This window comes from Hordeum vulgare, chromosome 6H (assembly GCF_904849725.1).
Source record: "Hordeum vulgare subsp. vulgare chromosome 6H, MorexV3_pseudomolecules_assembly, whole genome shotgun sequence".
Classification (NCBI taxonomy): domain Eukaryota; kingdom Viridiplantae; phylum Streptophyta; class Magnoliopsida; order Poales; family Poaceae; genus Hordeum; species Hordeum vulgare.
The window spans coordinates 318,445,020-318,470,613 of record NC_058523.1 but is presented as its reverse complement, the minus strand read 5'-3'; the positions used below and the strand labels follow the sequence as shown (position 1 = coordinate 318,470,613).

Here is a 25,594-nt window from a genome sequence, read left to right as displayed (position 1 = left end):
TACCCGATGCTCACCGATGCCAACTACGGCGTGTGGGCGGTGAAGATGAAGATTATTCTTCGATCCCTTCGAGTGTGGGAGGCCATCACGGACGACGACGTCGACGAGGAGCGCGACGAAGGTGCCATGGCCGCCATAGCCCAGTCTGTGTCGGATTCCGTGCTGATGACATTGGCGGAGTTCGAGACGGCAAGAGAGGCGTGGAACGCACTAAAGGAGATGAGGATCGGAGAAGATCGCGTCATCAAGGCAAGGGCACAAGTGTTGAAGCGCCAATTTCACAAGTTGCAGATGGAGGAAACTGATTCGGTGAATGACTACGCCATGCGTCTTACTACTTGGGTGGGAGAGATCCGTGCGCTTGGTGCAAAGCTCGATGAGACCGAGATCGTGGAGAAGTTTTTCAGTTCAGTCACTGATAAATTCACGTACATCATCGGCACACTCGAGCAGCTTTACGACATCGACGACATGACCATAACGGAGGCAATCGGACGCTTGCGGACATGGGAAGAGAATGCTCGTGGCTGTCGGAAAGGCAAAGGAGGAGGTAGCGACCAACTCATGTACTCGCGCGCAGATTGGGAGGCCCCAAGTAGCAAAGGAAGGCGTGATGGTGGCGAAGGCTCAAGCAACGTGAAGCGCGACGGACAAACCGGAAAAGGCAAAGGAAAAGGCAAGCCACAAGGTCGTGGTAAGGCGGACCAATCTAAAGGGCGGAAGCTACGGAACTTGGATTTATCCGAGGTTAAGTGCTATAACTGCAACGAGATGGGTCACTTTGCAAAGGATTGTCCGAAGCCTAACAAGCGGGAGATCAAGGCAAATTTGGCAAAGCAGGAAGACGAAGGCCCAGGTCTTCTGATGGCCGAAGTTTGTGATCTCGCTAAAACGGTGGTTGTGAAACCAACCCGGAAGGTGCTACTTCATGAGAAGAATGTGACACCTAAGTTATCCGGGGATCACAATGGGTCGTGGTATCTCGACACGGGTGCCAGTAACCACATGACGGGATGCAAGAAGAAATTCCTCGAGCTGGAATACGATGTTGAAGGCTCGGTCAAGTTCAGTGATGGTTCAGCTGTGGAGATTTGCGGGCAAGGATCTGTCCTCTTAGAGGGTCTAACAGGCGAACATCGCATACTCACCGGAGTGTACTACATCCCACGGCTTCGCAACAACATTATCTCTATTGGGAAGCTTGACGAGAATGGATGCAAGGTGAATATCGAGAACGGAGTGATGACGATCTTCGACAACCTCCGAAACGTGCTAGCTCGTGTTAATCGCACACGGAATAGGCTCTATATCCTCAACCTTGATCAATCTCAACCGGAGTGTTGGCTCGCCAAGAGTGATGATGATTCATGGTTATGGCATGCTAGATTTAGACACGTTAACTTCTATGCCTTGAAGAAGATGTCAAAGATGGAGATGGTATCCGGGATGCCATTTATCGACCATGTTGATCGAGTATGTGACGGGTGCTTGGTTGGAAAACAGCACCGCAGGCCGTTCCTTGCTCAGTCTACCTATCGTGCAAGTGATGCACTCGAGCTGCTCCATGGTGATCTGTGTGGCCCTATCACCCCGGCAACTCACGCTGGAAAGAAGTATTTCTTCCTTGTGGTAGACGACTACTCGAGATATATGTGGGTCATTCTCCTACGATCTAAAGATGAGGCGTTTGAAGCGTTCAAGAAGCTCAAGGCTGCAACGGAGATGGAACACAAGCTGAAGGTTCGCGCTCTACGGACAGATCGCGGCGGAGAGTTTACGTCGAATGAGTTCAACGACTACTGTGAGAAGATTGGCATAAAGAGGTTCCTCACGGCACCTTACACGCCGCAGCAAAACGGGGTCGTTGAAAGGCGCAATCGAACCGTCGTTGACATGGCAAGGAGTTTACTCAAGAGCAAGAACCTGCTAGGGACTTTTTGGGGAGAAGCTGTCTCGACGGCGGTCTATCTTCTCAACCGGGCTCCAACGAAGGCGGTGATCGACAAGACTCCGTATGAAGCAATTTACGGACGTAAGCCGAATGTGTCTCATCTACAGACATTCGGGTGCGTGGCACATGTGAATACGGCGGAGCCGCACCTCTCAAAGCTTGCCGATCGTAGCACAAAGATGGTGTTCATCGGATACGAGAGAAGTTCCGGCACCAAGGCATACCTCTTCTATGATCCACAAACCAAGCGTCTACGGATTTCACGCGACGTCGTGTTTGAAGAAAACAAAGTGTGGAATTGGAGTGCAGCAGCCGACGGTGCTCCAAACGGTAGCATATTCACGGTTGAATTTCCAACTGATGATGATGCAGGGGAGGATGTCCAGGTGGTTGGCAAGACGCCCAACCAAGGTGACCACAATGGTAGTGATCATCATGGTGCCGACACCGATGAAAACGCACATAGGTCGCAAGGAGATAGCGACAACGACGCGCACGGCACGGGCAGAGATCTCGACGACAACATCGACAACGAGGCGCATAGTGACGACGACAATCAAGATGATGGTCACGGTCACGATGACTACGCCGACGACACGGATGTCGATGACACGCCCGGGTCTCAGCTATCTTCCTCAAGTGCATCAACACCGACACAATTTGTGTCGCCTCCTTCGCAAGCCACAGCGGATTCCTCAGGGCCTCGTCGCTACAAGACCCTCAAGAAAGTCTACAAGTACACAAAGCCAGTTACGCTCGAATACTCCGGACTATGTTTTTTCGGAGTTGAGGAGCCGGCGAACTTCGTAGAGGCGAGCAAAAGTCCTAGCTGGACGCACGCCATGGATGAGGAGATGAAGGCGATTGAGAGCAATGGCACGTGGACTTTGGTAACCCGACCTCCAAACCAAAAGACGATAGGTTTGAAGTGGGTTTACAAGTTAAAGAAGGACACGGAGGGTGCCATTGTGAAGTACAAGGCAAGACTCGTTGCAAAGGGGCTACGTACAACGTCAAGGAGTAGAAGATGATGAGGTGTTTGCACCAGTTGCTCGAATCGAGACGGTGAGAGTGCTCCTAGCTTTGGCAGCACAAGAGGATTGGAAGGTTCATCATATGGATGTTAAATCCTCTTTCCTCAACGGCGATCTCACAGAAGAAGTGTACGTGGAACAACCCCTCGGCTACGAGAAGAAAGGCGAAGAAGGGAAAGTTTACAAGCTCAAGAAGGCACTTTACGGGTTGAAGCAAGCGCCAAGAGCTTGGAACTCAAAGTTAGACCGAAGTCTGGTCTTGCTCGGGTTCAAGAGATGTCCCCTCGAGCACGCAGTCTATACAAAGAACTCCAAAGGCTCAAACCTGCTAGTTGGAGTTTATGTCGACGATCTGATTATCACCGGAGATAGCGTACAAGAAATTGAACGTTGCAAGTCGCAAATGAAGAACAAGTTTAGCATGAGTGATCTGGGATTACTCAGCTATTACCTGGGCATCGAAGTGAAGCAAAGCTCCGGAGAGATTTCCCTATGTCAATCGGCCTACGCGGTCAAGTTATTGGAAAAGTGTGGCATGTCAGATAGCTACGAGACACAAGTTCCAATGGACCAACGTCACAAGTTGAGCAAGCGTAGCTCAAATCCGTCGGTGGACACCACAATGTATCGAAGCATTGTGGGCAGCCTAAGATACTTGGTGCATACCCGACCTGACTTGGCTTATTCAGTCGGGATCGTGAGTCGTTTCATGGAGAATCCGACAACCGAGCACATGAGCGCGTTCAATCAAATTCTACGCTATGTAAAAGGCACCATTAATCTTGGTTGCACGTACAAAAAGGGAAAGGAAGGATTGATCCTTCGTGGATATTCAGATAGCGACATGGCAGGTGATGTTGATGACCGAAAGAGCACAACGGGCATGGTTTTCTACCTTGGCCCGAATCCGATTAGCTGGAATTCTGAGAAGCAAAAGGTGGTGGCATTGTCTTCATGCGAGGCAGAATACATAGCCGCAAGCACGGCGGCTTGTCAAGCAGTTTGGCTGAGAAGACTCCTAGCTATTCTTGCAAAGTGGGAGGTGCAGTTGAAGATCGACAACCAAGCTGCAATCTCATTATGCAAAAATCCGGTTCATCACGAAAGGAGCAAGCACATAGACACCCGGTTTCACCACATCCGGGAGTGCATTGAAGAAGGGTTGATCGAGGTTCAACATGTGAACACGAAAGACCAACTTGCCGATATTTTCACCAAGTCCCTCGGTCGACAGAAGTTCATCGAGATGAGGAGGAAAGTCGGAGTGCAAGAAGTGAAGTCAAGCAACAAGATTAAGGAGGTGAATGTAGAAGTTAATCATGTTGTTTCTTTAGGATTAGGAAAGAAAGCCAAACCGAGTCCTAGTAGTATTAGGATTCCTAGTCCTAGTCTATTTCCATAGTCCCTTGTGGATGTGTATAAAAGACACCCTAGGGGTGTTGATTGTAACACCAGAAAAACGAAAAGCAATACAAAGCAAAGGCTCGACACGGGCCTTTAGCCATCAAATCCATCGATCAGTTTTATTCGTGTCGCTAGTTACGCAAGTTCCGTCAAGTAGCCGGCCGAAGCAAGAATCACGTAGGCACGCCTGTACAGCTGCATACGCACGTTCAAAAGCCAACAACGCCGAGAACCTCCTGGAACAACTCGCAATCCGAGTTGATCCAAAGGATCGTTTCAACTTGGTTCATGGCATCATCCGTTTTCGCGACCGCATATGGTTGGGGCAGCACAGTGTTGCAGCAGCAGATCATTGGAGCATTCCACGACAGTGTCGTTGGGGGGCACTCGGGATTCCCATCTACTTACAAGCATGTGAGACGACTATTTGCTTGGCCCAAGATGAAGACACAGATTGAGTATTATGTGAAGTGTTGCCAAGTCCGCGAGCAAGCTAAGACCTTGTTTGGTTCCAATAAGTCAGGTGACTTAAAACCAGTGACTTATAAGTCACGCCTGTTTGGTTGTCACCTGACTTATAAGTCACCTGACCACACCTTCTCATCCTATTTATTTTTCCGGCATTCTTCTCTTCCCGCCATTTCATTTTACAAATCCATTTCAGATATGCGTACAAATACAAATACAAATCCAAATCCATTTCTTTGGGAGCCGTCACCAAAGAAGTCCTCTTCCTCGTCGGCGCCTTGGGAATCCTGGAAAAGGGCGGCGAAGCTCCGACCAGCCATGGTGGAGACCGGGCGGCGAGCGGAGGAGGCGAGCTGATCCGGGCGGAGGCAAGCCGATCCGGGCGTTGGGCGAGGCGGAGCTCGCGCTTCTGGCCTGGGCGAGCCGAGCGAGCTCGTGATGGAGCTCAGCGGCGGCGAGGGCAGCAGCGGTGCGCGGTGGGGAGGGATGGGCGAGGCGCGCTGCGCGGTGGGTGGGGATGGAGCTCGGCGGCGGCAAGGCGCGCTGCGCGGTGGGGAGGGATGGAGCTCAGCGGCGGCGAGGCGCGCTGCGCGGTGGGGAGCGGATGGGGCGAGCCGCCAGTCACGGGTGGGATGGGGCGGTGGGCACGGGTGGGATGCGTGAGGGAACAGGTTCGGCTGAAAAAGTGGTGGGACCCATCAAAAAGTAAGTGACTTATAAGTTTTAAGTTGGGGTATATCAACTTATTACTTATAAGTTGGGGTGACTTATAAGTTAGGCCCTTTTGACAAAATAAGTCACTTTTTGCACTTTTTAACTTATAAGTCGGTGACTTATTTTATCAAGGGCTTACCGCAATCAGGTCAGTTCAACTGCATCTGGGTCTTGGTTGATCGCATGACAAAGTTCGCCCATTTCTTTCCTCTAGCCCATCCATACACTTCAGCTCGGGTCACTCTCCTTTTAATACAGCGCATATATCATATCCATGGGTTTCCCAACGCCATTGTGTCTGACCGGGATCACTGGCGGAGCTCCCCGGTGGGCAAGTGCCATACCTTGATTTGGAGCAAAAAAAAATTAATACTAGTAGTGCTAATAACTAATGACTCAATGTCTCAATTAACACAATTAAAAGAGGCCAGCCTGGATACTTGGTGCGTACCTGCCCCATGCCCACCACATCGCTGGATGACTTAATGACTTGATGGTTTGTTATATTTCTTCCGTCACGGTTCAGAAGACACGGTTAAACTTGCGTGCGTTTTTAAAATAAACAAGGTTTAAGGTGCGAAAGCAATTATTCTTATTAATTAGTCTTGGTACTACTCATACATGTTTCATCCCAATTTGCTGCTCAAGCATTAGTACTAGTATTTTCTCAGTTGATTAGGCGCATTAGCATCTACACCTGCTACATCTCACAACTAATCAGTGACTACCTTGATCCCAGTGATTTTTCAAGCGTGCCCTCTAAACCGTGACAGAGAGAGTATTGAGCGAGAGATCTTCAAAAGTATTGAACTTGATAAAATTAAGTAAGATTTTCAAAATGAGGGTAGGGCATTGACATTACCTGGATCTTCTAGACGTCATTGAAAGCTTAATTATCGGTATGTTTTAAGTTATTTTTTATTCAAACATGTTTACATTTTTATTGTATTTGGTTTTTATTTGTAATGTGTATTGACTCTTTCGATTTGCATTAAAAGAATTCTTTCCTTAAGACTTCACCACACCTTAATTTTTTTTCGTCCTCCGCCTCTGACCGGGATCATGTCTTTACATCTCACTTTTGGCAAGAGCTTTTCTGCTATGCAGGCACAAAATTGTGCATGAGTACAGCAAATCACCCTCAACCAACGGGCAATCAGAGCGTGTCAACCAATGCCTGGAAACATTCCTCCGTTGTTTCACTCACGCGTGTCAGAAACGGTAGAGTCATTGGATTCCGCTTGCTCAATTCTGGTACAATTCCTCTACACACTCCACTATTGGCATGACACCTTTCAATGCAAACTTTGGCCATGAGTCGCGGCAGTGGGGCATCACGCCTGTGTCAGCGTGTTCGGTTCCATCACTGCACTCATGGCTGGATGAGCGGGCAGTGCTGCAAGACCTGCTGCAGCAACATCTTCAGCGAGCAAGACAGCGTATGAAACACCAAGCCGACAAGAGATGCTCCGAACGGTCGTTTTCGGTGGGGGAGCTAGTGTTCTGGAAGCTCCAACCATACGTTCAGACCTCAGTCCTGAAGAGGGCTAACCATAAGATGTCATTTCGGTTCTATGGCCCCTTCCCTATCATTGCCAAGATCAACGAGGTTGCATACAAGTTGGAGCTCCCACCGCAGGCCAATGTTCATCCGGTGTTCCATGTTTCGCTCTCGCTCACGCGGTACTCCCGGGTACGAATTTGCAATCTGAACTACCTAGCAGCTCTGATGTTCCGACAGTACCAGCGTCCATCCTCGACACTCGCTGGTGATGCAAGAATGGCCGCATGGTGGAACAAGTTCTGGTGCGCTGATCGGATCCTACTTCCATCAACGACAAGTGGGAAAGCAAAGCGGAACTGCAAGCTGGCTTTCCTCATGCAGAGACTTGGGGGCAAGCCTCATCTCAAGGAGGGGATGTCACGACCAATGGCGGGTCGAGGCCTACAGCTTCGCCAACCAGGCGGCCCACCAGGGCCAAGAAGCCCAACCCGAAGAATCACGGCGCCGAGTGGGTGTGAGCCGTGGCCTACTTAGCCACCGCTCACCGAAGGCAGACGCATCCAGTGGATCACGGCACGAACCCTGCGGCGGCTCTATCTTCCCTTCCTCCTTCTTCCTCCCAAATTCGTGTATCCAGAGATTGTATCCCTAAATTGCTACTCGAATTCGTGTGTGAGAGTAATAGATGGTGAGAAGATACCGTTAAGTTGCTCTATCTCTGCCGTTAGAGAGATAGCGCTCAACCGTCATCTCATGGGAGAAGAGGGAGGAGGATGCAGTGAGTCCGTGGAAGCTTCACGTTCTAAGATTGGTTATCTACTTTTCTATTCTAGGCATCTCCGGGAGGTCAAAAAAGGGGGCCACCATTTTAGCTTCTTCCTTTTTCATACTATCCTATGGCTCTCTGCAACCCAACCACACGTCCGCTTCCCCATAGTTCTTGCGGTTCGCTTCAGAGCTGTGAGCAATGCATGCAGAGTGAGTAGTTTTCAGGTGTTGGAGGAAGGAAGACAAGAAGAACGAAGATCAAAGCCTTAACAACGATTTTTGCATCACAACGGTTGGTAATGCTCCGTTGGGTTTTTTTTTTCCCTACAATTAGTATAATAATCCCACCAATTTTGATCCTTTTCTTCTTGATCTAGCGATTTAAGGTTGTTGTTGGATTGTCTTTAATCTAGGTCTCAAATAACTGGTGAATTGGTGGATGAACTAATTTAACACGAGAGGGAAACTGAATTCGGAAGACAATGTCTAGCTTCGTTGGTGTTCTTGTCTCGGATCCATGGCTCCAGAGCCAGTTCACCCAAGTGCAGCTCCGAACGCTCCAAGCAAAAGTAAGCACTCCTTGAGACGATTATTGATGCATTTTAAGAAATAGTGTAATCACAATGCTACCTCTTATGTTCCATGGTATAGTTCACTTCCGCAAAGAGACCGGATGCCGAGCATGTAACTATAAAAGATTTGCCGCCAGTGATGGAGACGCTTAGGGGCATTCAGGAGGTTCTAACTGAGGAGGATATCACCAACACTTTGAGCGAGTCTTACCCTGATATGAACCAGTCAATCGAATTTGAGCCGTTCCTTAGGGTACATTGGATCATCTTGGCATACCTTTTGTTGATTCCACATTTTCACTCATGTATGATTTTATTTTTTTGATGAGTGGTACAATCTTGCAATATGTTAGGAGTACTTAAATCTTCAAGCAAAGGGAACCAGCAAATCAGGAGGCAAAAAGAACTTGAAGGGATCAGTGTCATTTTTAAAGGCGTCCACCACTACTCTCTTGCACGTCATTAATGAGTCTGAAAAAACTTCTTATGTCAATCATATCAATAATTTTCTTCGGGAGGACCCTTTCCTGAAGGATTTCTTGCCACTGGATCCAACATCAAACGATTTATTCAATCTTATTGGGGATGGTGTTCTACTTTGGTGAGATGTTCTGCTAAATGCTCATTGTATTCCTTTAGTACCCCAACATCTCAATTTTTTTATTTCTGTAACAAATTTTCTAAGGCAGTTATTCCCTTACCTTATACTGAATCAGCAAGTTAATCAATGTTGCTGTTCCCGGCACAATAGACGAGAGAGCAATCAATACAAAGAAGGATCCGAATCCATGGGAGAGGAATGAGAACCACACTCTTTGTCTCAACTCTGCCGAGGCCATTGGTTGTACTGTAGTTAACATTGGGACGCAGGATCTGATTGAAGCTAGAGTACGTTTATATATTTTTATTGCATCAACACAGTTCATTACTCTATTTCTCAAGTTCTTCTTTTTTGTTACTATTGAGCTTGATCTATGATTTTCCTTATGTTTCTATTTAAGTTTGAACTAGTAAAACGGTATAGAAATCTCGAAGCTCTCGCTCCGCTTCATAGACAAAGCACAAACTAAATCACACGGCCGAACGATACAAAGTAGTGTGTGAGCTATTGAATTCATGCTTCAGTCAACTCATCGGACTGATGAAGGGAGGCGGGCAATATATTTCAACACTTCCCCTCACGTCTAGGTCATTTTAGTCCTTTGACGTGGGATTGATGTAGGCCACGGAATTTTTTGTTTTTAATACTGCAGGGTCTTGAACTCAAGACCTCCTGGCTCTGATACCATATTGAATTCATGCTCCAGCCAACTCATCCAAAAGTCCGAATTGATGGAGGGAGGCCGGCAATATATTTCAACAGGAGCTATCATACACAATAAATCCCAGGATAGCGGGACAACTTAAAAGATGCAACTAGGTTACCGAAAGATAACATATTTAAGCATGAATACAATGTCGGGAGGGGAAACGATGCTACACGTCACGGTTGTCGAGTCCGAGACGGACAAGGGTCTTCGCCCAGAATACTGGCATGGAGAGAGGAACCACAACGACGTCCTCCAGAGAATCGCAACACTTGCAGGCTTCGGTGTCGTAGGCGCCAAAGCATGGAGTTTTCACTCAGCAGCTGACCCATGCCACCATGATGTACCCATAACCGCCGTGGTGAGCACAAGACACATGATACAGATATGGGTGACGTCAGTACCCGCGATACAGAACGCACCCAGCCACCCACCGCTACACCGCTCGCAGCCCATACGACCAAGAGACATAGCTACCTTCGTCGCCATGATGCCCGCAAAAGAGCCAAACATGCGAACCACCATATGGGGCCGACACCCATGCCCCTACACACTGCCAACCATCCATGTCATGAACACCCAACCATGATAGGAGTGAAAGAGATCTCCTTCCAACCCTAGCATGGCATCAGTCACTGGGTCTGGGTCGGTGCCTCCATGCTAGGAAGCGCCACACCTGCCTCCCCAACCGGTCTCGGTGGATCGGGGGGAATATAACCCAGTGACTGTTGACTATCGCCGCCGAGCAAGATCGAACGTACCATCCCCGTGGCCACCGGTGTAGATCTATCCGACGACACGGCAAAACCCGGAGAGCCCAACTCGGACCGGCGTCACTAACAGGCAATAGACAAGAAGAGCATAATGTGAAGACAACCAATGGACCAAGGCAGGCTCCCGTACCTGCACGCTGTCGGACATCGCCCACCACCATGAACCAGACCAGCGTCGCCCTCTTAAGACAGCAGCGACCTGGATCACAACGCCGCCAAACCACAACAGCGCAGTGCCCCATCGTCGCCCGAAGGACCCCGAACAACGCTACCACCGCGCCACCAGAACCGAGCCCATCCTCATTTACCCGGAGTGGAAGCCCCGACCCACCTCGGGCATAGATCTAGCATGCTCGAGCACAAACCCTAGGTTAAAACCACCTCCATCGCGCTATTGGCCCGGACCTAGGAGAAGGGAGGATGCCACCACTACCTGCACCCTGCCATCGAACGCCAACCGCCACCTGAACCGTCACAGCCTCGCCGTCGATCGTTGCAGCCACCAAGAGCCAGCAGAAATGGATCAAGGTAGACCGCTGGCACGATCGAGAACTCTAGGACAGCTAGTGCAACCACCTGAAGGAGCCATCCTACGTCGGTCGCTCATCGAACGAAGAGGAGGAGAGGCCCCACCGCCACCGCACCAACCAGGCTTTGCCCGTCAGCGCCTCCCGGCGAAGGCGGTGGAGAAAGGGAGGGAGGAAGGGCTGCCCCGGCGGCTAGAATTCATGGATAGAAGTTAAGTTGGTTTTCATGGATGGGTAGATATATAATGGCATTGCTTGACTAGGTTATGCATATCTTGAAGTGCACAATGTAAGCACTTGTAAACTTTATCAAATGACTCTTTGGGGAGCATTCTACTTTTTGGCTCTGAACTATTTTGGTATTGATAAATTCTTGGACAAAAAAAGTGTTATCACTACTCGAAACATAGTTGTGTTTTGCAACGGATCAAAACATTGCCGCTCGTGTTAAGGCACTAGATCATTGAAGGCGCGCGTTGCTGCGCCCGTCCATTTTTTCAATAGGATAATAGTAGTTGGTGTAAATATATGGATGATTCATTGCAAACATATGGATCTTAAGTAATACACAAGACTTAGCTGCTCTGGCGTTCTTAGGATTTGATTTTATAAAGAGCATGTGATAGGCCTTCAGTTTCCTACAACAGGCTCTAGCACAAATAAGTGCAAGGGCCAATTACTTTACTTTCTCTGACAAGTCAACTGGTTGACATGATAATTCAAATTCTGGTAAGACAAAAACATTAAAGCTTCAAAAGACAACATTTCAGAAAACATGTCACATTCAGGTTTGTTCATGCATAACGATTGAAATTGTAGTGCCTGCCTTTTCTGCAAAGACAAGCAAGAATTACTGTAAATATTATGTAAAAGGGTGAAAGAAAATATGAATAGTGTATATTACAATCCATTGAACCATCTCAGCTACCTTAAAGCATCAGTAAACGTATAGATAACAAGCTGATCGCACCTAGGTCTCACATTTCTCACACAAATTTGGCGGTGAATTATTACCGTATCATTGTTACGAAGTCCTGAAAGGGGTCATGGAAAGGGCACCCCAAATGAAAGGGCTGATATATGCACAGCGGGACTAATGTTGTTGCTGCAAACAAAACAATAAGAGAAGCTGCAAAGGGTTGTCAACTCTTCTAGAGAACATACCGAGTTCAGTAAAGTGGCTTACGAATAAAACTTTATTCTCTCTTAAGGTTGACATCAATATTGCCAATTGAAGGATATGAGTTTATAAAATATAGGGAACAGTAGGAACTATGTGTATGAATGTATGCAAGGTGAAATTTAAAGAATATTTGTTTTTGTTCAAAATATGAGATGAAAATTATTGGTAATGGAAAAAAAAAACATCACCAGTTTTTTAATTTGGTTGAGAAAATGTTTTCATTCCATGAGTTTAAAAATGAGCAAGTAGAACACTATTCAGAAGAATCGGTAATTCTATCACCCAAATCCAGTCCAAAAAACCACAACCCATTGGTGCAGCAGCATAGAACTACTGGGTGGCTTCAAAGTAAAATAGAGACAAAATATTTGTGAGAAAGCTAGAAGAAGCTACAATTTTATTGTCCTAGATTACCTATACTGGACTAAAGAGTGTACTCAGGTCTATTTCAGTTAAAACTGTTCTAACAGAAGTTTTGAAGCATGAATCCTAAATCTGTTCTCAGTATTACCGAGTGCCTGGAGCAATTTCTCACTCATGAAGACATTGCCGAAGCATATTAAGACTCCAGCACATGTTTCAGAAGATACATCCATCTACTAAACACATGGCAACAGAATCAGGAGATCATCAATTGTAAAACTTAACTACATTCAGAGTCTGAATATAAGATCAACAGGCTACTGCGACACATCGACATGGCTTGCTAGGCAAACTCCATATTGCATACCTTGTTGCGGTGCTCTCATCGACCAAACAGACCAATCAATCTATGCCAAGGTCCTGTTAAAGCTTGTAGACAATAAATTAAGGTTGCACTTACAACAATCAGAAAGTGGATCAGATAAGAAAACTGGATACTCACAAATCATACAACAAAATCAAACCTTAAGGGGGAACGAGGTACCTTCATATTTTGTCGAGTAGAGAGGTGCGGAGGCGCATAGGAGCGTGATGTCAACTCCAGAAGAGTCGAGTGAGGCCCTCGCCACCATCCACAAAACCAATAGAAAATGAGCCTTGCATCGCTTTGCGCCGGATCGATTAGTCAGGACCTCCTTGCTTCGCCTTTGCCCCGCATCAATCGTTATGCTTTTTCCTCTCCCGATCTGACTGACTGGACCGGATTGAAGCTCAGCAGCTCGGTAAGAATCAGGATCGAAGAGTTGCCCAAATTAGTTGACCGGAATAGTGATGAGCACCACCTGCACAAATGTGAGATTGGTATATGCAGGAGTTGATAGCAGATTGAACAACACCAGTTATTATGTTTCTTCTATCTCTAAGAAAGAACTCCTGTAAAGAAGACGATACCTCAACTCCCCAACAGAGAAATCGACCGGAATAGTGATGAGCACCACCTGCACAAATGTGAGATTGGTATATGCAGGAGTTGATAGCAGATTGAACAACGCTAGTTGTTATGTTTCTTCTATCTCTAAGAAAGAACTCCTGTAAAGAAGACGATACCTCAACTCCCCAACAGAGAAATCAACCTTGTGGCTTTGGAATTTGGATGCAAACTCGGTGCATAAATAATATTTTTTTCATTCTTCTCTCTACAACGGAGACCAAAGAAATAATGGCACAACACATATAAAACACAAAAACTTGGAATGGAAAGAATGAAGTGCTACAAAAATACTCACCAGTGGTGACCACGGCCAGGCCAGATCAAAGAAGAAAGACAGGGATCACGAGAGTAAGGAGGTGTGGAGGCGGAAAAGATCTGGCGCCTCCCATCCATACACCATCGTTGCTGAAACGAGATTCTTGGATGCATTGGCACAAATTGTCCCCAATTTCTCCTGCAATCTGGAGGCAGGAAGGCAGTGGCAGGCACCGCGACAGCGCAGACGAACATTCACATTAGTGTGGGGAGTAGTAATGGAGGGAATGGGTACGTAGGGAACAGGCCAGAGTATGTGCACCTTTGCTGGGTTCTGTACACCAGCGAGCGTGACGATCCGGTCATGGAGCCCATATCCGCGACGAGATGGAGCCCCTCCTCGCTGCGCTTGCGGGAGGAAAGATATGAGAAGGAAGGCGGCATCTACTGGTCGACCGTGGAGGCGGTGGCGGCGAACCAGAGATAATAACGACGGTGGCGGCGAACCAGAGATAATAACGACGGTGGCGACGAGCCGGGGAGAATGGCGGCGGTGGCCTCCGCGTCTCGCTCCCCTGCGCCTCCACCGGGATGGGATTAGGGTTCGCGAGTGGATGGACTTCACGCTCTCCTGGTCTCGCTCGTAGGCCTCCCAAGCCCAGCACTGGGGCTCCTTCAAATGGGCTAGCGGCTCGCGAAAGCCCAATGCACCGGAGGCCTTCCTTTCGGCCCGTGGAGTAGCAGCCCACAGGACAGATGGGCTAGATTAAACAGACTGCGGATCAGATCGACTTAAACATCAAATCCAACGGCCAGAAACGTCCAGATCGTATAAATGGACGGCCAAAAACGCAAAACGCTGTGAGGGCTGGGATTAGGTGCGGTTATACTGTCCTTAATGTCATCGGTCTGGTCCAGTTCACAGAATGATTTATATACAATGTCTCTGCAAGCACAAGGTCTCAGCTCCATTTTTATTTAGAGATATTTCAGGGTGGCGGTTAAATTGTTTTTATATACAAACAAGCTTTGTTTTGTTTGTCTCTCAGTTAGTTTTTTTTTGCGGGGTGTGTCTCTCTTTTTTTCGTGTGCATACTATATTATAAAGAAGAGGATGGGGGTAAAAAGAGCCCCTACACGTTAGTGTTACAATTTACATGCATATCAAGTCCTAGGCCACCCTATCTATGCCTAACTTGTTACTCTAGCCCACACTTCCACGGCTCGAAAGAAGTCCTCCGTGCTTCCTTTGAGCAAACCCGCTTCCTTCCAGGCTCGTTCCTCCATCCTTATCTTGAGGATGACATGATTATTTGATGGTGTAGCTCCGGCAAACACTATACCATTGCGATGTTTTCATAGCCCCCATATGACTAGTATGAGTAGTGTTCGGACCTCTTTCTTGTGTTGTCCAGTTGCTCCCTTGTGCACCAGTCCAATATCCCTTGCCCGGCCATTGGCATCCATTCCTGCTTCCCCAAAGAGTACAGGATAGCAGTCCACACCTCCTTCGCAAAATGCAGTGAAGCAAAATATGCTCTATTGTTTCCTCCTCTTGGTTACAAAGGAAGCATCTGTCCTGGTGATCCAAACCATGTCTCGCTAAGCGGTCGGACGTCCAACATCTATTTTGTATGGCAAGCCATGCAAAGAACCTGCATTGTAGTGTAGTGGTGCCTTGGATTGCCAAGTGAACTCCGCCGTGGGAACTACCAGCCTCCCCCAGAATTTGGCTTCGTATGCGGACTTAACCGAGTACTCTCCATTGATTCCGCAGGACCAAGTAACCGAGTCCCCTTCGTTCTGGTCCAGCTCCACTCCCGTAGTCCTCACCCATAGTGCCAAATATTCGTTCAGCAATAACTGTTACATTTTTTCTAGGAAGGTGGAAAAAAGAGTATGCTTATTTTATTATTCTTAGAAGCTTTCTTCTGTTTCAATTAGTTCTTATTGTCACAATTTTTTCAGAAAGGTGGGAAAGAGCGGTTGCTCAGTAAGTTAGATTTTTAGAATTTTAGGATGGTAGGAAAAAAAAGATCTGATAGGATATGGCGTACCATCGCCATCTCACATTTTTGTAAGAGTAAAGATTCTAGCAATATAGTACTCCCTCCGTCCCAAAATAAGTGACTCAAAAATGACTCAACTTTGTACTAAGACAGAGGGAGTATTTATTACTGTTAAATCCTTTTACTTTGTACCGCTGAAGTATTTTTCCTTTTTCAGCCTCATCTAGTTCTTGGTTTGCTATCCCAGATCATAAAGGTGTGTTTTCTACTAACCACCATTACTGAGTTAGTTACTAAATAATTTTAAAGCAATATAGTATTACATGATGAATGCTATCTTTCCAATATGTTTCGTTGGACTTCTCTCAGATACAACTCTTAGCTGATTTGAATCTGAAGAAAACACCTCAGTTGTTAGAGTTGGTGGCTGATGATAACAGCAAGGTTCGAATCATCAACAGAACTTGTATGTACATGCTTGTTCATTAGCATAGTCTGGATAATTATGTTACATAATGTTATACAGGAAGCAGAGGAGCTTGTCACCTTAGCACCAGATAAGATGTTGCTCAAATGGATGAACTTTCATATCAAGAAAGCAGGGTACAAAAAAACTGTAACAAATTTCTCTACTGATGTTAAGGTATGTATATCAATTGTATTCAATGATATTACACCTATTATAAGACAAAACAGGCCTGAAAAATGCACAACCTCTAGGCAATTTTTTTTCATATCGATGGTAAATACTGTGACTTTGTTTTGCGGGAATAAACACTCTGACTTTTATGTAGCACTGTTAAATCATTCTATGATATTGACGACTTTTTCGGCAATGTTAATAGCTTAATACAAAAGATTTCATTATGCTATCGTATGATGTATTTGCAGGATGGTGAAGCGTATGCTTACCTTCTCAGCGCCCTTGCTCCCGAGCATAGCTCAACAACTATGATAGAAACTACAGATCCTAAAGAAAGGGCAAAGAAAGTACTTGAAACCGCCGAAAAGCTTGATTGTACAAGATATGTAACATCTAAAGATATTGTTGAGGGTTCAGCAAATCTGAACTTGGCATTTGTTGCAGAAATATTCCAGCACAGGTATTGATCTCTCCTTGTCCTCTCTTCTGATAAATCGGTTTTGGCTCCTTAGGGTTTATGCAAGAAACTAAAAGAAATATCACCAGTTTGTGAGGATTTGTTCCACCAGTTATATACTCCCTCCGTCCCAAAATAAGTGTCTTAAGCTTAGTATAACTTTGTACTAGAGCTAGTACAAAGGAGTATGAAACACAAATAAATCAAAACAGTTTTATAACAGTGGAAATGTCGATGTTTCAAACATTTTCTCCACGTTAATGCATATTATGAAATGATTTAAAACTTGTGCAGAAATGGTCTATCATCGAACGATGTGGCTCCTGTCGTCCAAGATACACCTGATGATGATAGGACTAGGTTAGTCCCATTTCCACCAGCAACTTAGCCTTGAAATATATTGTTGGCATCTTACATAAGCTCATTTTCAGATCGGTTCTGCTGGTGGTGCTTGACAAAACAAAAGGCTGCGTTTCCTTGATTCTTTCCACCACGTATGGTATTTTTTGCTATCTGATGAACCAGTCACATTTGATTTTCCTCTACCTGCGGCGATCTTTTCCAAGGGGTTCAAACAGAACTCCGCGTGAAAAACCGGAATAGCTAATGAGCTGACGTTCTCTAGAAGTGTTTTTTGTTCTAGGGAATGCTCTCTGGTATGTTTGATCTCGTGTGCGAATCACAAAGCAGTGACATGTGACAATTTTCGTTATTCCCCATGTACTCTATGGAAGGAACAATGCAAACATTCGCTCACATACACCATTCAGAGAGAAGAACTCCATGTGTAGCGTGGCACCCTACGATGTAGCATGGCAATTTACTTATAAGAATGTATGACAACTCTTCTGTACACGGCAATTCGGCCTGTTGCAGCATGGCAATTTTTTTAACATGTGGGCAAGTCTTCCTTTTTCTTTAGCCTGACAATTCTCTTTACTACGTCATGAAAAATCCCTAAAACGCACGGGAATTTACTCTACTGCAGCATGGAAAATTCTTAACAATTATTTTTGCTAGCATGGCAAATCTTTGTGTAATAGCGTGACAAATATACCTATTATAGCATGGAAATCCTGAGCGTTCACTGGAAGTGGTTTTCTGTGGGAACGCTCCACGACTGCGCGTTTGCCCAAACATGCCTGATGTAGGGATCGCTCGTTACCTCTCTAAAAGAACGTCAACGAGCTATCGGTATTGAAAAAGAAAACGATTCAAACAGTTTTCCATGCAATAGAACATTGATACTACATCCAACGTTCTTTCATACGACACGCATCATACTGCCCTATCCAGCCGTTCGTACATTTGTTGTTAAGTCATCTCACGGTGCCAAGCATGCCATGTATGCACATCGGACTGAAAGGTTGTATGTTGTACTCCATGTGACATCTACTTTGGTTATGCAAATCAAAGAAGTAAACTATAAATAAACATAATTAAAACAAGCACAACAACTAAATATACACCACAAAGATAAAAAATGTAAAAAGGCTCGACGATGAGCAACAACTGATCCTAGGGCTCAATTTGTTCGAAAAAGCAAGTTCTTTGAAGAAAAATAGTACACTCAAACATAAAATGCATAGCTGAATAGAAGACAAACTAAACAAATAAATTTACTCTGAAGAAACAGGCTAGTATGACCGAGAAAAAGATAGGAGCAAGCCAGATAGTAGAATAACTAGACATGACAAGTGAGCCTGATTTGAAATTCAACCGTTAGCCACGTGTCTTGTTGACGTTGTAATTAAACTGTGGTAGGTACATCATATCACTGTTACGTAATCTCGGGTCCGCTAACATCAGCGTTTTTGATCCACATGCGTCAACCAGACCCATCTGAAGAGCAACATCGACTTCTGAGAGGATTTGTGCCCTCTCCCCCCAAAAGACTAGCATGTTAGAGCATCTCTAGTGGATGGTGTATATGGAGGTGGATGGTAAATATACACGTTGCTAACAGAAAAATGCCTCCCAGTGGAATGTGTATACGGGCGTGGAAGTTATACACGTCCATCCACGAGGCTACTCGTCGTGGAAATAAACACGAGCGAGCCACACTCGTGGAGCTCGCGGCGCTGTGTGGGGCGGGGTGCGGGCGGGCGGGCTGGCTGGCGGCAGCGCTGTGTGGGCTGGCGGGCGGCGGCGCTGTGCGGGCTGGCTGGCGGCGGCGGGGCGGCGGGGTGCGGGGCGGCGGCGCTGCGGGGTGCGGGCTGGCGGTGGCGCTGGAGCAGGGGGGGTCCTCCCTGAGGAGCAAGGCCGCGCAGCCGCCTCCGGTCTCCCCTCCCCCTTCCTCCGGCCGCCGCCCGCCGGTCCACCGCCGCCTCCTCCTCCCTGAGAAGCAAGGCCGGGGCTCCCTGTGCCCGGACGCCCGCCCGTCCCGCCCACGCCGCCTGCGGCCCGGCCGCGCCGTCCTCACCCCCAGTTCGGCCGGATCTCGGAGGTGCGAGGCCTCTAGGGTTCCCGGCCGCCCCGCAGTTGCTGCTCCTCCTCAGGCAAGGCCGGGACGGGGGGCTGCGTCGGGCGCCGAAATGGCTGGCTGGAGCACGGGGGCTCCTCCTCCTGCTGTAGGGCTTCGGCTCCGGGTACTCGTCGGAGACGAGGTTGGGGCCGTCGCTGTGGTGGCCCACCGGTCACCCTAGCGATGGGAATGGAACGAGGGAGGCACCCTCGAGTCCATGGACATCTTGGATGCCACGGGGAAGGTTGCCGGCGACGAGGGAGACGGCTGCAATGCGGCGAAGCTCCCCTGTCTTGTTCTCTGAACCTGTGTGCACTACTGAATCTCTTATCTTGCAGAGGGGGAAAGAATGAGGGGAATATACACGTCCTAATTTACACGTTCCACTGAAAAACTAGGACGTGTATAATTTCCACGCCGTGTATACGGACGTGTATATGAAGATATACACGTTCAAATATACACCATCCACTAGAGATGCTCTAAGGAGGGGACACCATGTCTTCTATCAACAACCGATGTGGGACTAAATCCAACAATCTTCCCTCACAGATCGGTCACCAATGGGCCCGCTAACACCAGCGTTTCCAGCCCACCCACCATGACCGGCCATCCGTGAGTCCACCGAGATTTATTCCGAGCACCAGAGCTCCGATATCAATTGTTACACAATTCCGAGTCTGCTAACACCAATATTTTCGACCCACATGCGTCAACCAAGCCCAACCGGGGAACAACACCGCGATCAAGTGAACGAAAACCTAAGGGGTTGCACGCTTAAGGGAAGGAACACATGGGCTTTAGGGTCCGTGCGAAGCCCAAGAGTTGAGCCCGCGTCGGACGCCTATATATAGTGGAGGTGCGGGACTCTTATCGAGTTGATCGCTTCGGCACCGTCATTAGGTTTGTGCATGTGTTGCACCTAGCCACCTCCATCGCCGTCGCCAACTGTGTGATCCAGACCTAGCAGTCCCCCGCACGGTGTTCCTCCTGCACGTGCACCTGCGTCGCTCGGCAAACCTGTACGTGGGATCCGGCGACCGGCTGTTCGAGTGAGATCAGACGAGGAGGAGACGTACCACGCGGACGTGCTGCCCCAACTCTACTTCCGGTGCACGACACTGTGCGTCTAGTGGTAACGATCTGTGATCCATCTCCGTAGCATGTTCTTGGATGTTCTACGCTTAGGAAAATTTTAATCCGCATGCGATGCACCTACGGCAGAATCCAACAGTGGTATCGGAGCCTCTGCTAGTGGTTTTGGTTTCAGATCGGATGCATATTTGATATGTGGAGGCGGCTGATGAGATCTGTCGTCGTTCTTGAGATCGGCTATGTGCACGGTTGATGAGATCAACTACACAACGGGATCGTTGAGGCAATGTTTTCTGTCAAACGGAATCGATGAGGTCGTGACACAACCTACCCCTACCGATCAGTTTCCGCCATCGGGGTTAACAGTGAAACGTAAATCCGAATCAGGTTCGCGATGATCGATAAGATCGGTCAGATCAGAAAATTCGGCGTGATCGGAGTACAGATACGATCTCTGATTTCCGCCATCGGGACCGCCTTGTGCGTAGCGCCGTCTATTTCGTACACGGTCACACAAACAGATAGAATGTGATTCTATGCATATGTTTGTTTTGCAGGTTTGATGTGAATAGTATGGCTCATATGTATGTGATGCATGTGTGTAACTTAACATTACCTGTGTGTCATGATTGCCAGCCGACAGGAGCCAAAGTGCTGCCATTTTATTGTATAACGGCCTGCGTGTCGACTTGTGATTCTCTATAAATTCATTACTAGTTGTAGTAGTTGGAGGACAGATATCAAGTTCGAGGTTTTGGCGTCCCGGTGTGACGAACAGGATGGAGTCCCGCCTTGGCCATCGGAGTTGGAGCCGACTTGGAAGGACGTCTATGAAGGAGCCATACTATTTCACATATTTATGTTTATATATGTGATTGATATTGCTTGTTTTCTATTCATGTTATAGTGTAGAAAGATCCCTCGTTAATATCAAGTACATTGCCATTTCGAATATTGCACCTTCGCACGTCAAGTACGTCTAGTGGTGGGCTCACAAAATTGAGGTGCTACTAGGTGTCCTTGAACTGAAGGGTTCATGTCGGACACGAACATGCACTGCATCAGGTTAACTTGACAAGGCTATCAAAACGGTTTTGGGCCTTGTGGCAAAGAAGGTTGGGAGCCGGGGCATAAGATACCTACCCAACCGACAAGAGTCGTATAGAGATACGATTAGCAAGGTGTTGCTTACCGAATAGGCAAATTGGCTAGCAGTGATGCTAAAGCTCACTAGTCGCTCGCGCTAGCCGGATCCTGAATCACTCAGAGTTTACGGAGGGATGCCGACTTCAGTGGGAGTAGTTCTATTTAAGGCATGAATTATTCTACATAAACACATTGCTTAGTGATTGCATATTTTCTGTTGTAGATCAATGGCACCACCTGCTCAAAACTTTGCATTGAAATCAATTCTGAAAAAGGATAAACTGAATGGAACAAACTTTACCACCTGGTATAGAAATCTGAGAACTGTTCTCAAGCACGATAAAAAGGAACATGTTCTAGAGGATCCACTTCCAAAGGTACCTACCAATAATGCTAATGCCACCACCAAGAATGCCTACCATAAACTCGTTGATGAATCAAACGAGATCAGCTGCCTCGTGCTGGCTTGTATGGAGCCCGATTTGCAACAACATTTCGAAGACATTGCGGCTCTTCGGTATGATCGAGAGTCTCAAGAGCATGTTTCAGGTGCACACTAGGACCAAAAGGTTCAACGTCTAGCGATCTTTGATGGATTGTAAGCTGGAGGAAGGTGATCCACTGAGCCCACACATGATCAAGATGATCGGATACGTGCAAGCTTTGGATCGTTTGGAGATAAACCTTTGTGGCTAGCACTATATATACTCCACTCCCACCTTCTTTCTAGGGTTAGCTATGTATTGACAATTACTTGTTGAACTTAGCTCAATCTACTACCTCCTCCCATGGAGATGCCTCCATGTGAGAAGACCACATAGTGGATGCCAAGGCCCCTTACGAGGGAAGATCCCCTGGTGGATTCAAGGCCCCATCTCTCCATGGGATTTGGGATGAACGCTACCATGTACCTTACTTTCCCTTTGTTGTTCATGTACCTCTGTGGATCTTGTGTGTGGTGAGTCTAGTGGATGTGTGATTGGTCTTGTTCTTGAGTGTTTTCCTTGTGATTTCTCCCCGTTCATCTCCGTATTCTTCGTGTTCTTGAGGAATTCCCCTCCAATTCGTCGAAGATCGACACCCACGGGTCTGCCCTGTATCATATTAGGCTCGGACTATCGGCATCCTTTCATCAAGTGGATGTAAGTAATGATAGATGTTGCTAAGATGATGGCTTCAGACTTTTCGATGTACTAATTTGTAAGGTCTTTATGATTAATTAATAAAATGATTGCATACATCTTCCAGATGCATAGGTCGGGGGTCATCTTCCTTTTCGATAAAAACATAGAAGCGATTGAGTCGAGCACAATCCTCAATAGATTCAACTCAGTGAGAACATCGAATGTCTGCTTCTTCTGCCACTTGATGAATTTGTCTTGTCGCTGCTTCATCTCCACCGTGATTTGCTCTCAATTTGAGGCCTTGGTCCCTCATCCGAGCGCCTAACCGAGGGATCATTGCTTTCAGTATATAGTAACCTATTTGGGCACTATCGAGAGGTGAACAAAACTGCCAATTACGAGGAGTAGGATTTGCTTCAGGAACAGCCGTGTCGGGCAGAGGGACTGTACTTGGAGCGGCTTCAGATGGAACTAATTTTCTTAGTCATTAGCTTGTGGAGCTTGAATAGAAGCTGGAGCTGAAGCTTCAACATCTAGAAAATACCTGTGATGCACAACCATTGTGTGTAATTGCCTCTGAGTGTTCTTCATGATAAACTGCATTAGCCATGTTGCATATGGCTTCTACATAAGTGGCCGTTGTGCAACAATTATAATTGTACTAAAAAAGAAGTCCTCCGCATCGAAGCACATGAACCCCATGATAGAGACCAATAAGTTTCACATGGCGCCTTCAATTTGGTGATGCACCTCTCTTGGGAGCCAAAGTCTTCACCATGATCCAATAGATTGTCTTCGCGCCGAAGATCATATCCTCGATAGTGAGCGGTTGCGCAAGTTCTTTAGGATCAGTGGTTGGCGTCTGAAGCAAATTGAGCAACTCTGTTGTGACTAGATTCTACATATGAAGTCTTTGCTCTTCGTCGTATGCGTGTTTGATTGGCCACAATGGACTGAAAGCAGTCACTAGTTCTTGTTTTGTGGCCTGGCACACAGTGTGCTGAGTCATCCACTAAGGCTTTGAATATGCAGTACGTAACATACATAGGTTGCACGCATGTGTATCCGCAGAGAGTTGTTAGGAGGTTTAGCTCTTTACTTACTGTCCTCTATCTCCTCCTGTAATTTCCCAGGTTTAAACGTACTTTTTTCTTTTTTGAAATGAAGGATGACCCCGGTCTGTGCATCTGGCGATGCATACAACCATAATGTTTTTGATGCATAAAAAACTGAAGGGATGTGTACAAAAAAATGAGACACCAAAGACATATATTTGAAAAGTGATAATCAGGTATTTAAAAAATGTTAAACATGTATAAAAAATTTATTGATGTGTATAAAATATATACATAATGTGTATGCAAAAATTAGACATGTGTTCAAAAAGAAATATAAAAAAGAAAAAGGAAAGGGAAAATGAAGAAAGAAACTAACAAAACCAAAGAACAAAATAAAAAGGAAAAACCAAACAAAACATAAAGAAAATCGATGCAAAACAATGAAATAATCAATAAGAAAACCACACAAAAGAACTCCTACGTAGCTGCAGTATGGGGCCGGCCCAGTAGCTCCACGCTATAGGCAAGACCTATTACGTGGAAAACTCTATTTGCTGCTCTTGTGAAGCGGTGTCGAGGCTTTGCACACAGTATGAGAGGGACCGGGCTGACCCGGTAGAGGGCTGCATTGCCCGGTTTTGAAACTTTTTAGAGGTTTTCAGCCGAATTTTTTTGGTTCTGGAAAACTTTTAGAAGGTTCCTTGAGCCGTTTTTTTATTTTCTTTATGCTTTTCTGTTTATTTTCTATATTTTCTGTTTCTGTTTCAAAAAATGTTCTGGATTTTCAAAAAATATTTTTGGATTTTGAAAAATGTTCTCACTTTTTAAAAAATGTTCTGTATTTTCTAAAAATTGTTCTCGGTTTCAAAATTTGTTCTCATTTTCAAAAAACAATCTTAAGATTCAAAAAATATTCGTGCTTTAAAAAATTGTTCGCACTTCCAAATTTGTTCAGGATTTTTCAAAAAAATTCTCGGTTTCACAATTTGTTCCCAAAATTCAAAAAATGTTCATGCTTTAAAAAAATTGTTCTTCCAAATTTGTTTGGGGTTTTTGAAATTTGTTCTCAGTTTGAAAATTTGTTCTCAAGATTCAAAAAATGTTCGTGCTTTAATAAATTGTTCGCGCTTTCAAATTTGTTCACGATTTTTCAAAATTGTTCTCGGCTTTAAAATTTGATCTTCAAATTTAGAAAATGTTCTAGCTTTAAAAATTTCTTCGTGCTTTCAAATTTGTTCGATTTCTTTTACAAAAATGTCCTCCTTTTAAAATTTTGGTCCGAAGATTCAAAAAATGTTCGTGCTGCTTCCAAATTTATTAACGTTTTTTCAAAATTGTTCTCAGTTTCAAAAAAAATATCCAAATTCAAAAAATGTTTGTGCTTTAAAAAATGTTCACGCTTTCAAATTTGTTCAGGGTTTTCAAAATTTCGTTCTCAAGATTCAAAAAATGTCCGTGCTTCCAAATTTGTTCCCTTATTTCAAATTGTTTTCGGTTTCAAAATTTGTTCCCAAAATTCAAAAAATGTCCGTGCTTTAAAAATTTCTTCGCCCTATCAAATTTGTTCGGGGTTTTCCAAAATTGTTCTCCTTTTCAAAATTTTGTTCTCAAGATTAAAAAAAATGTTCGCGCTTCCAAATTTGTTCGCGTTTTTTACAAAAATTCCCGGTTTCAAAATTTGTTCTCAAAATTCAAAATATGTTCGTGCTTTAAAAATTTGTTCGCGCTTTCAAACTTTTTCGGGGTTTTTCAAAATTGTTTTCCTTTTCAAATTTTTTTTATCA

The 25,594-nt window shown here is 45.9% G+C and overlaps 1 protein-coding gene and 1 long non-coding RNA gene across 4 annotated transcripts; one reads left to right on the top strand and one right to left on the bottom strand.

Moving 5' to 3' along the window:
- Positions 1 to 7,646: 7,646 nt before the first annotated feature.
- LOC123405533 (fimbrin-5-like) lies at positions 7,647 to 17,816 on the top strand. 2 transcript variants are annotated; one of them, XM_045099188.1, is made up of 12 exons: positions 7,647 to 8,135; positions 8,257 to 8,412; positions 8,495 to 8,668; positions 8,769 to 9,016; positions 9,132 to 9,303; positions 16,041 to 16,079; positions 16,193 to 16,267; positions 16,350 to 16,466; positions 16,715 to 16,926; positions 17,218 to 17,283; positions 17,355 to 17,417; positions 17,567 to 17,816. In XM_045099188.1, the coding sequence occupies exons 2-12, from the start codon at positions 8,326 to 8,328 to the stop codon at positions 17,712 to 17,714; spliced, it is 1,401 nt and encodes a 466-aa protein (XP_044955123.1). In that variant the 5' UTR covers positions 7,647 to 8,135; positions 8,257 to 8,325; the 3' UTR covers positions 17,715 to 17,816. The 2 variants fall into 2 exon arrangements, with proteins under 2 accessions (XP_044955123.1, XP_044955122.1); XM_045099187.1 differs by having other exon boundaries at positions 7,726 to 8,139.
- LOC123405534 lies at positions 11,687 to 16,034 on the bottom strand. Of its 2 annotated transcripts, XR_006611973.1 has the most exons (3): positions 13,113 to 16,034; positions 12,936 to 12,988; positions 11,687 to 12,151 (listed from the first exon to the last, which is right to left on the bottom strand). It is a non-coding gene; the product is annotated as an uncharacterized LOC123405534 (long non-coding RNA). The 2 variants fall into 2 exon arrangements; XR_006611972.1 differs by having other exon boundaries at positions 11,687 to 12,988.
- Positions 17,817 to 25,594: the final 7,778 nt, after the last annotated feature.

Coding starts and splice junctions, on each gene's coding strand:
- LOC123405533 (XM_045099188.1), top strand. CDS start 8,326: ATGTCTAGCTTCGTTGGTGTTCTTGTCTCGGATCCATGGCTCCAGAGC. Junction 8,413..8,494: donor TCCGAACGCTCCAAGCAAAA/GTAAGCACTCCT, acceptor TCCATGGTATAG/TTCACTTCCGCAAAGAGACC. Junction 16,080..16,192: donor TGCTATCCCAGATCATAAAG/GTGTGTTTTCTA, acceptor GACTTCTCTCAG/ATACAACTCTTAGCTGATTT.